Source organism: Strongylocentrotus purpuratus, unplaced genomic scaffold (assembly GCF_000002235.5).
Source record: "Strongylocentrotus purpuratus isolate Spur 01 unplaced genomic scaffold, Spur_5.0 spur5_scaffold_19, whole genome shotgun sequence".
Lineage (NCBI taxonomy): Eukaryota > Metazoa > Echinodermata > Echinoidea > Camarodonta > Strongylocentrotidae > Strongylocentrotus > Strongylocentrotus purpuratus.
The window spans coordinates 23,753,415-23,766,245 of NW_022145604.1; the positions used below are offsets into that span (position 1 = coordinate 23,753,415).

Below are 12,831 nucleotides of genomic sequence, written 5' to 3' on the forward strand. Positions count from 1 at the left end.
AATCAATTTTCCAAAAATATGCTGACGTCATAATATGCAAATTAAAATTTTGAGTTTGGATGCCATTATGATGACGTCATGAGTTAATTGAGGATAAAATGAGACATGAAATCATATCTCCGACTCATAAGCTATCTTAATATGAAAAAATATTAGGAGTTTCTATCTATTCTAAAGAGTTACAATGAATGTCATATAGGCATGTTTTTGCCCATGTATTGTGGATAAAGATAACGCAAATCCGCGCGTGCTGTCAACTTTGACGGACGCTCATTGCGTTAATAAAAGGTGAACAAATTATCAAAATGCTTGGAAAAATGTACCAAATATGATGACAGAAAAAAATCGGCGATTCTATGTTGCAAAATGCCAGTACGCGCGAAAACGCGCGCGCATGCGCGTGCGCGTAATTTTTTCATCAAATGCTCAATATGGCCTGAAACGTATGCAAAAAAAATTTGGGATGATTTAGAGCATTTTAATTTTTTGCGCGCGCGTAAACGCGCGGACGAGCGCGCACGCGCGCATTTACGAACGTTTATTGACTTGAAATTGACCGGACGGATATTGATCTTAATCATGATAAATATGAATGAAAAATTACTATTCGTTATGAAGATATGATCATTAGTTGATTTTCACAAAATGGCGCCTGGATGACGTCACGATAATTTTGAGTCTTTTTTTTTTTTTTTTTTTTTTTTTTTATGTGTTTTATTGGTTTTCAAGATACAAATCAACACATGAATCAAAGAAATCAATTTGAAAAAAAAAAAAAAAAAAAAAAAAAAAAAAAGCAGCAATACAAAAATGTTAACATAGAATTGTCGCCAGAAGAATAAGACAAAATGATTTTCATTCATAAAAAAAGACATGTTAGGTGTTTTCCGCGTTACTTATATAACAAACATGGTACATAGTACATTGTACAGGGTATTTTTTTTTTTAAAGCATGTTAAAAGCAAAAATACAATTTGCAAAGGAGCTCAAAGGTAACATATTCAAATGTTAAATCTCCATTTCCGAAAATGAATAGGGAGTTTGTTATTTTTTTTGGCAATACAATACTCGAGTTCTTTATTGGCCGTAATATAGCATTTATAACCTTCGAAGTTTGGTGGTTTGCTTTGGAATTTGCATATATAAATATAATATTTAAGTAAAAGAAACAAATATGTAAGGAACCTATCAGATTCGCAACCGAACATTTTTTCAAATGTTGAGACATTTAGAGGTTTATTAGTTTTCTGAATAATAGCTTTAACAGTTTCATCCCAAATAGGCTTAACATTAGGACATTCAACAAAAATGTGACTATATGTCTCAGGGTCAGTATTACAAAATGAACAATTGGGGGAGACCTTCCTTTTAATTTTATACAAAAACTCATTCAAACCTATAGCTCTATGAAATAACTTAAAGTAGAAAGAGCGAATACGAGTACTTATAGTGCATTTAAAGTTATTCACATGAGTCTTTTCCCAATCAACTTCGTCAGGTTCTTGGAGGTCATTCCAAAATAAGATTTGACGTTCTGGAGAACATGACTCTAGCATTGTACTGTATGCATATTTTGGAATTTTTAGAGTTTTCAAGAGCTTAGTTTTAACGTCATCAAATATTTTGTCAGGGGTTAAGTCAGAAGTGACTAGCAAGTCATTTGGTATATTTCTCAATAAAAAATTGTATTTCCGCCTGTCTTTTTTACCAATATCATAATCCAGAATAAGCTCTTCAAAAAGTTTATTACCTGGGTGGGGAGGGTTGAGTAAATCACTGATATAGACAATTCCTTTGTCCAACCAATCTTCATATAAAAAATAATGTTTTGATTTTGAACAGATATTTCTGTTAAACCAAATACACTGACAAGAGCCAATTGCGGAAAAGACTGTACCGAACTCAGTTTTAGCAAAATTTTCTCTAAATATATACCATGTTTGAAGGGATTCAGCTAATTGACATGAACCTAATTTGTTTAATATACTTTGAGGAGCATATGCTTTCCATAGTATATCCTCTCTGCTACTGAAATTATTTAAAATAGACATTTCAATGGACTTCCACACGCTTTGATATTTATCATCAAGAAGCATTTTGACCCATGACATTTTTTGAGCAATAGAGAATGTGTATGGATCTATCATTTTTAAACCACCCAAAGAGTAATCATTACACATGAGCCTTCTTTTGACCCTATCACTGCCACCATTCCATATAAATTTATACAGTATTGTATTTAACTGTCTAAAAAATTTCTTAGGTATTTTAATACACAACACAGAAAAAAAATAAAGAACTTGTGGCAGCAATAGGGTCTTTACGACACAGATCTTCCCGACCAGAGATAAATTTCTTGCGCGCCAACAATTTAGGGTGTTTTCAATGGATTTGAGTTTTATCTTATGGTTAAGGTCATATAAATGATCTGTGGTCAAAGAAAAGTGAATGCCTAAAGTCTTAAAAGTAAATTTATTCCACTTCAGACCTTTCTCACAAAATGGATACCTTTGACAACCCTTCAAAGAACCAATCCATATTGCCTCTGATTTTGAAATATTAAGTTTACAGCCAGAGCTCTCAGAAAAAAACCCAATAGTGTCGAATAATGATTTAAAAGAGTTATCTGAGCCATCAATAAAGCACGTAGAATCATCTGCTAACAAAGAAATTTTCAGTTCATTTTCTGCAACTGGGATACCTTGAATATTAGGATTTTGTCGAATAGCAAGAGCCATAGATTCAATAACTAGCAAAAATAAATATGGGGATATGGGACACCCTTGGAAAATACCTCTTTCCATATTAAGTGGTCTGGTCAAATTACCATAGTTAGATACATAACTTTTCCTACCGGAGTAAAATACTTTTATCCAATCAATGAATTCATTACTGAAATTGAATTTTCTTAGTACACAACATAGGAAATCATGGGAAACACTATCAAAAGCTTTTTGAATATCAAGGAGAAGGATTGCACCAGGAATTTGTTCTGATTCTGTATATTCAATTATATCAATAATTAATCTCACATTGTTTCCAATATTCCTTCCTTTTAAAAAACCAGATTGGTCTGGATGAATCAAATCTGAAAGGATTTTTTTTACACGGTTTGCTAAAGTTTTGGCTAAAATTTTGTAATCTACTGTTAACAGGGATATAGGTCTGAAATTTTTTAAGTAGGAGGCATCCCTGTCTTTTTTTGGAATCAAGGTAATAACTCCGTTTCTTTGTGAGCTAGACATTAGTCCATTCTGTAAGGAGAAATTAAATGAGTCTATAAGCATATCAGAAATATCTTTCCAAAACACAATATAAAATTCTACAGGTAATCCATCCAAACCTGGTGACTTGTTATGTTTCATTGAAGCAATTGTATCAAATAATTCCTTTTTAGAGATGGGTTTATCAAGAAGAACCTTATCAACTTCATTTAATTGAGGGAATTCAATAGAGTCTAAAAAGTCCTCCATTTCATTATCTGAATTATTGTCACCACAGTGTTTTGTGTAAAGGGTTTGATAAAATGAATTAATTTCCTCCAGTATAGCGTGTTGATTAACAATAATATCATCATCTTCATTCTTTAATTTGAAAATACTTTTCTTCTCTCCAGTTCTTTTTTCTAAATTACAAAAATATTTGGAGCTTTTTTCTCCTTCTTCAGCCCATCGAAGTCGTGAGCGAATAATTAAACCTTTGGTTTCCACATCTAAAATATCATTTAAAGCCTGGGTTAAAAAATCCTTTTCATTAATAAGCTCATTGTTATTTAAATCAGCACTTAATTTTTTCTCTATATCTTCTATTTCCGCCAAAAGGTATTTTTTTGCAAAATCCTTTTCCTTCTTTTTACGTGTACAATATTCTATACAAATGCCAGTAATGGTGCACTTTAAAGAGTCCCATAAAATATTTGGATTGCAATCGCTTTTGGAATGAATTAATTTAAAATCTTCTATTTTGTCAATGATAATTCTACTAAAGTCTGCATCATTATGTAAATATTTGCAATTCAGTTTCCAAAATCCTCGGCCCCTTAGTGGTTGAGCACCTTTAAAATTTAATGTAACAAGGGAATGGTCGGATTGGATTCCTGGGATTATTTTAGATTGCAAACAATTGGTAACAAAATTATCAGAAACAAGAATGAAATCAATCCTGGATAACACTCTAGGTTTTTTTTGATGTCTCGTATATTGCTTCAGGTTTGGATGAAAACTGCGCCAAATGTCACAAAGATTAAATTCATCCATAAGTGTTATTAACATTTCCTTTGATTTGAAATTTGAGTGGGTGTCCCTACCCCCTTGATAATCCATGGGCCCCAAAACAGCATTAAAATCCCCAGCGCATAGAATGGAGGTGTAATCGAGTTTATCCACTTTACTGAAAACTTCAAGAAAAAAATTGGGGTCATCATTATTTGGACCATAGAGATTAACTAAAATCATAGGTACCTCATTAATGGTAACAGATAAAATCAGGTATCTCCCATCGGGGTCAATAAAAGAAGAGTTAAGGACCAATGACACCCGATTTCGAATCAAAATGGCTACACCTCTACTATTTGAAGCGTGGCTAGAAAACCATGCTTTTTCACCCCATTGTTGTTTCCAAAATTGTTCATCTGATTTAGAAGAGTGAGTTTCTTGTAAAAATATTATGTCACTATTAATTGATCTTAAGTAATGAAAAAATTTTCTTCTTTTGACATGATCTTGTATACCCCGACAATTAAAAGTAGCTAACCTAACATTCATGGTATATACACATAAATACACACCAAATCACTACACTTGTAGATGAAGATAACACTGAAATAAGAATTGTGGTCATAAAAACCAGTCCTATGTAACAAAGCTGCAAAATACTGATTGCTGCATGATCATTTGAAATTAAAAAAGTAATTGACATACATGTAGATGTAAGCATCATCAAAACGACAAGATTAAGACAATAAAAAAGAGAAAAGGTTGCACGAGAACGAACGGCAAAGGCTTCAAATCATAAAACAGCCCAAACCAAAAGTGCAAAGGCATGCAGAACAGTTCTGAGCAGAAAAAAGGGTAAAGTGACTTTTCGAACTCCCAATCTAACTAGGAAAAGAGCATTCTGCAAACATATAACAAAAAATGTCTTGTGTTGTTGGAGTCAGAGGGAGAAACAGTAAGAATTACAGACAAAATGAAAATGGCACAGAACTTTTATACTGTTGTAAATTGTAACTGACCAGGGCCACTTAAACTCCACATCTTGTAAAATAAACTTAAATTACACTCTTATATGTTTAAAAGTTCACCCTCACCAAATAAAGGAGAGTTAGACATCTGTCAATAACATCCAAGTTACTGTCAACTAGCTTGTTAATGCAAGTTCTTTTGTACAGATGACATGAACGTACGGATGTATATTCTCCAAACAAAGTAAGAAACTTTCAAATAATGTGATGAATAAAAAATGTTGAGTGCTGTAGACTCCACGGTGAAATAGCCAGAAGCAATTAATTCACACCTACGTGTATCTCCATAGACCTATATAGGAATTCTTCAGCAGAACGTCATAAAACAAACATAATAATCAGGGATGAAACTGGAATGTCACATGAATGATATTATCCCATAAAAGGAGGACAGCAGAAAGTTAAGCGATGATCATCTTTCCATCTGGATTCCTATGACATAACTTGTCCGGAAAAACGAAAAAAGGCCTTTTGCCCTCTTCCTTGAGACGCTTGAATGAACCAGCCTTAGCTTTTCTGAGTTGGAGAACACGTTGCGAGAGATCCTCCGCAACGAAAACCTTGTGGTCTTGGTATAATGATGTAGTAGCCTTAAGCTTCTTAATGCAGGCTTTTCGGGCCCTCTCTTTCGCAGTGTAGGCGCCAAAACCTAAGTGGATCCTCCTGGGATATTGTTGAGAATTCTCCTTTACCTGGGGCCGAAATGATGGTGTACGGTGACATCGTTGAATATCCTTGATAACATCCTCAGGCACCTCTGCAAAACGCATGAAATCTTGAATCACCTTCCTGCAGTCTTCCTTGTTATCTGATTCCTGGATCCCAAAGACTACGAGATTATTTCTTCTAGAACGATTTTCAAGATCGTCTAACTTGCTTTCCAGCTTTCCATTCTCTATTTGCAAGGCCTGTACAGCATCTTTCATATTATCAACTTCAAAAGACAGACATTTGATCTTCTCTTCATGATCTGCGACTTTAAAAGTAAGGTCACCCAGTTTTTTGTCGAGAAGTGACTCAATACGAGCCTCTTGTCTATTCTCAAAATCAGCAAAGAATTGTACGAACCATTGTGGTGGCTTGTTCATTGATAGGTCGGCTACTGCCGCTGGGGTAGAGTGGGAAACTGATGAGAGAATGTTCCGTTTCGCTGGGGGGTCGCACACTGTAACGTTCCCGGCGGTTGCCGGGGAAGCCTGGTGAGGAACTGCTGAGTCCGCGTGCTCATTGTTCAACTTTAGTTTCTTACTGAGTGGCGAGTTATTCTCCATGATTACGCATAAATCTGCTCGTAATATTGACTATAAGTTTAACACAGTATCACAGAAGAGTTGAAATTGATAGAATTTACCGTTTATAAGTCACACATATTCGTCACCGGTGATAAAATTCTGCTCAAAACTGCTCTCGACGCAAATCACGTCCACATGCGAAACGCGGCCATTTTCCTCCATAATTTTGAGTCTTTGAAAATTCACGCAGTTCTAAGTTAGACTAAGATCTATCATCATTGAAAGTTTCATGATAATGGCTTTATTCAGTCTTGAGATATCCTGCGAACAAATTCGAGGAAGAATAATAAAAATAAATAATAAAGAAAAATCTTGACGAAATCAAAAGGTGATACGTTGACTTCGTTACGTATCACCTAACTAGACTTTAATTCGTCACTTAGACGAATTAGGTGATACGTATGATATTGGTTTACATAACGAAGAATGCATTTAATACACGATATCATATTATTTTATAAAATACTTTTCCCATTATGATCTATCCATATGTCAAGTTTAAATTGTGACGATCCCTTGATCATTATGGATCTAGGGAAGATAGATTGTAACAACATATGACCATTGACTCTATGCAGTAACCCGTTACACCTTTGACTCTAATTTACATCATGAAGAACACCTTTTGACGATTTTATCTTATTCAAAGAAACGAAAATCTAATTGATAAATGATTATCATCATTATGATAATGATGATCATGATGATGATGAAGATGATCATGACCATGAGCGTGATCCTGATATCTTATTGAAAAAATGAGGGTTGATTTAGATAGCATATAGTCTTAGCTACAACATACTTAAAATCATCAAAATCCAAGCAGAATTAATGGCGATATTGCTCGCAAAAGACAGGAATGTAGACTCCAGATTTGAGAAAAAGTCATCTCCCATAGGATTACACGCAAACAGTAATGGATTAAGTGAAAATAGGGTAATAATAAGGTAACAAAAGGGTTATTTATGACCTTATTTGCGATTCTACGTGTTTAAATAATCAAAGGAGATGGTACAGTGAAGGTCAAAAGGAAAAAAAAGTGAAGCAAAAAATTGTTGGAGACACCCGGACTCGAACCAGGGATCTCGAGGTTGGAAGTCAAGTGCGTTACCGATATACCAAAACATTTCCCATAGCGATTACACGTAAACGGGAAATGGAATTCTGAAGTCCTACTTTGCAAGTGAAATATGAGCATGATCCCGGCATAGGATCGAAAAATGAAGTACACATTTCGGATAGCTCATTGTCTCAGCTACAACATACCCGAAGCTCACTGAACACAAAGTTAACAAAACGGAGATGTTGCTCGCGAAAGACGGAAATGTAGAATGCAGTTTTGAGAAATAGTCATGTCCCTTAGACAATACACGCAAAATGTGAAAAATTGACATGCCTCCTTAAATCGCAAAAATATGCCACGATACCTTTGTCAAACTAGAAAATTGTTATTACTGCATTTGTAGGAAATCATCTCAGCTAGAACATATCAAAATTTGGAAGAAAAACAATCAATATTTACAGAGATATAATCAATTTTCCAAAAATATGCAAACGTCATAATATGCAAAATTCAATTTTGAGTTTGAAGGCCATTATGATAACATTATGACTTAATTGAGGGTCAAATGAGACATTAAATCATATCTTCATTCCAAAATCTATCCAAATATGAGAAAATATTAGGATTTTCTATATATTCTCAAAAGTTACAATGAATTTTATATAGGCATGTTTTTGCCCATGTATTGTGGATAAAGATAACGCAAATCCGCGCGTGCTGTCATCTTTGACGGACGCTCATTGCGTTAATAAAAGGTGAACGAATTATCAAAATGCTTGGAAATATGTGCCAAATATGATGTCAGAGAAATTCGGCGATTCTATGTTGCAAAATGCCAGTACGCGCGGAAACGCGCACGCATGCGCGTGTGCGCGATTTTTTTGCGAAATGCTTTAAATGGCCTGAAACGTATGCAAAAAAAATTAAGATGATTTAGAGCATTTTAATTTTTTGCGCGCGCATTAACACGCGCACGAACGGGTACGCGCGCGTTTACGCACGTTTTTTGACCTAAAATTGACCGGACGGATATTGATCTTAATCATGATAAATATGAATGAAAAATTACTATCTGTTATGAAGATATGATCATTAGTTGATTTTCACAAAATGGCGCCTGGATGACGTCACGATGACTTTGAGTCTTTGAAAAGTCACGCAGTTCTAAGTTAGACTAAGATCTATCATCATTGAAAGATTCATAACAATGCCTTCATTCAGTCTTGAGATATCCTGCGAACAAATTCGAGGAAGAATAATAAATAAAAAAATAAATAAAAATCTTGACGAAATCAATAGGTGATACGTAGACTTCGTTACGTATCACCTAATAAAGAAAATCTTGACGAAATCAAAAGGTGATACGTAGACTTCGTTACGTATCACCTAATGATTCCGTCAAAATTTGCAATTTCAACTTTCGATTGAAAATTCCGACATGATCCCAACATCCGATGAAAAAACAAAGTACACCGTTTTTATAGCCCATGGTCTCAGCTATAACATACCCCAATTTGGGAGAAAAGAGAGCACACATAAGATAGATAGTGCTCATAGATGAATGCCATGTAGATTCATGATGTGAACGAAATTCACCTTCCATAGACATAACACGCAAATGACGAAAATTCTGACATGTGGCCTTTAATTGAATTTTGTACTATGATGACCTCATTAAAATGAAACTTAGTGAAAAGTGATCTTGTAGAGAATTGCCTTATCTACAACATATCGACATTTCAAAGAGAATCGATGAATATTGAGAGAAATACAATACATTTTCCATAAATACAATGACGTCATAATATGCAATTTTGTATTTTTGACTTCCAAGGCCATTATGATGACGTTAAGATGTACTTAATGGCCAAATGAGATATGAAATCATACCTCCGACTCATACTCTATCTAAATATGAAAAAAAAAATTGGCAATCCCTATTCATCCCAATGGACTTTTTATAGGCATGTTTTTGCCCATATTGCAATGTATTACAAAAATCGCGCGTACGGACGGTTATCTTAAACGGACGCTCATTCCGTTTTTAATAGTGATAAAGAGCTAAACATGGTATCAAATTTTCCGGAAAAATATGAGGAATATTCGGTCAAAAGCTTTTGCGGAGAAATTATTTTTCGTTCGGCCGTGACGAACGAAAACGTCCAAAAATGCGTGTTTTGCGTGATTTTTTATGAAATGCTTATAATGGCCTGAAACGTATGCAAAAAAAATTTAAGACGATTTTGAGCAATTTAAAATTTTACGCGCGCATTAACGCGCGCGCCTACGCGTACGCGCATTTTTGCGCGCATTTATTGACCTCAAATTGACCCGACGGATATTGATCTTATTCATGATAAATATGAATAAAAAATAACTTTCCGTTATGAAGATATGATCACTAGTTGATTTTCACAAAATGGCGCCTGGATGACGTCACGATAACTTTGAGTCTTTGAAAGTCACGCAGTTCTAAGTTAGACTAAGATCTATCATCATTGAAAGATTCATGACAATGGCTTTATTCAGTCTTGAGATATCCTGCGAACAAATTCGAGGAAGAATAAAAAGAAATAATAACTAGAAATTTAATTCGTCATGGTGACAAATTAGGTGGTCTGTTTTCAATTTTATGATCATTAAAAGTTAAAAAAGTTAAAAAAAATGAAGAAAAAAAATTGTTGGAGACGCCCGGACTCGAACCAGGGACCTCGAGGTCGGAAGTCAGTGCGTTACCGATATACCAAAACGTTTCCCTTAGCGATTACACGTAAACGGAAAATGAAATTCTCAAATCCCACTTTGTAAGTGAAATATGAGCAAGATCGCGGCATCTGATCAAAAAATAAAGGGCACACTTATGATAGCTTATTGTCTCAGCTACAACATACTCAAAGCTCAGCGTAAACAAAGATAAAACGACGGAGATATTGTTCGCGAAAGTAGAGAATGTAGAATCCAGTTTTGAGAAAAAGTCATGTCCCATAGAGAATACACGCAAAATGTGAAAAATTGACATGCCTCCTTTAATCGCAAAAATACGTCATGATACCATTGTTAAAATGATGTTTTGTTGTCGGCATTTGTAGAGAATATTCTCAGGTAGAACATATCAAAATTTGGAAGAAAATCGATCAATATTTACAGAGATACAGTCAATTTTCCAGAAATATGCTGACGTCATAATATGCAAATTGATATTTTGAGTTCGGAGGCCATTATGATGACGTCATGAGTTAATTGAGGGTCTAATGAGACATGAAATCATATCTCCAACTCATGCTTTTTCCAACCATGATACAAAGGTTGGGGTCAATTGACTATCTGAAGAGCTATTTTGATTTTTAAAATGGCATGTTTTTGATCAAATTTGCATTATATTGCCCATAGCAGCACGCGCGGATTTTGAACTTTGACGCGCGCTCACAGCCTTATGAAAGGTCAAGAGTGACTGAAATTAATGTAAATTGTCATTTACGGTAAGAGGAATCTAAATCATGTAAAAAAAAATGAATTTGACCTTTTCCGCGCGTTGTGAGCGCGCGCAACGCGTGCGTTGACACGTACGGACAGAAAATGTTGAAATGCTTAAAATGACCTGATTCGTACTCTCGTTTAATAGTTAAGTGATTTTGAGCGTTTTAAAATTTTGACGCGCACGTACGTGCGCGTCATGACCTTTATGTGACCTTTGATGACATGACGTGTTGACGCTTGACCTTAAGTATATATGATATTAATATGAATGACCTTTGATAATGCATCATGAAGATATGATGGATAATGCGATTCCGCAAAATGGCGCCTGGATGACGTCATGATGACTTGATAACCTTGAAAATGTTCCTGTCATGTCTCATGACAATGACCTATCACTGTGTCAAAATTGAAAGAAATTAACACAACCAATCTTGAGTTATCCTATGAACAAAAAAGTGTAGGAAATAAATAAAAATAAAGAATAAATAAATAAATAATAATAATAATAAAGAAAATTCTGACGAAAACAATAGGTGATCTGTTTTCAACAGACCACCTAATAAAGAAAGAAAATTCTGACGAAAACAATAGGTGGTCTGTTGATAACAGACCACCTAATAATAAATAAATAAATAAATAATAAAAATCTTGACGAATCAATAGGTGATACGTAGACTTCGTTACGTATCACCTAATAAATAAATAAATAAATAATAAAAATCTTGACGAAATCAAAAGGTGATACGTCTACGTACGTATCACCTAATAATAACTAGAAATTTAATTCGTCATGGGGACGAATTAGGTGGTCTGTTTTCAATTTTATGATCATTGAAAAGTCAAAAAAGAAAAAAAAATGAAGAAAAAAAATTGTTGGAGACTCCCGGACTCGAACCAGGGATCTCGAGGTCCGAAGTCAAGTGCGTTACCGATATACCAAAACATTTCCCATAGCGATTACACGTAAACGGAAAATGAAATTCTCAAATCCCACTTTGCAAGTGAAATATGAGCATGATCCCGGCATCTCATCGAGAAATTAATGGCGCACTTGTGATAGCTTATTGTCTCAGCTACAACATACTCGATGCTCAACGAAAACGAAGCTGAGACGACGGAGATATTGCTCGCGAAAGACGGGAATGTAGAATCCAGTTTTGAGAAAAAGTCATGTCCCGTAGAGAATACACACAAAAAGTGAAAAATTGACATGCCTCCTTTAATCGCAACAATACGCCATGATGCCTTTGTCAAAATGAAAAATTGTGACAACTGGATTTGTAGAGAATTGTCTCAGCTAGAACATATCAAAATTTTAAAGAAAATTAATCAATTTTTAGAAAGATACAATCAATTTTCCAAAAAATGCTGACGTCATAATAGGCAAATTGAAATTTTGAGTTCGGAGGCCATTATGATGACGTCATGAGTTAATTGAGGGTCAAATGAGACATGAAATCATATCTCTGATTCATACTCGCTCAAAATATGAAAAAAAAATTGGGGTCACCTTGCATCCTAAAGAGCTATAATGGATTTTGCATAGGCATTTTTTTGCCCATATATGCTATGTATTACAAGAGCTCGCGCGCATTGAAATTTATGTTAAACGGTCGATTATTCAATTATTTATAGTCATAAAGAGACAAACATGGTATCAATTTGTTTGTAAGAATATGTGGAATATTATGAAAGAAAAAAAAATGGCGATTCTATGGTGTCTAATAGTTTTACGCGCGAAAACGCGCGCGCAT

General features: G+C 34.6%; 1 protein-coding gene across 1 annotated transcript in view; it reads left to right on the plus strand.

Moving 5' to 3' along the window:
• LOC115925850 (NXPE family member 1-like) overlaps positions 1-3,691 on the plus strand; it is a 90,045-nt gene extending 86,354 nt beyond the window's left edge. The window contains exon 5 of the mRNA XM_030989859.1: positions 3,668-3,691. Within this exon, the coding sequence (XP_030845719.1) occupies positions 3,668-3,691 (24 nt within the window). The remainder of the gene's footprint in view (positions 1-3,667) is intronic.
• Positions 3,692-12,831: the final 9,140 nt, after the last annotated feature.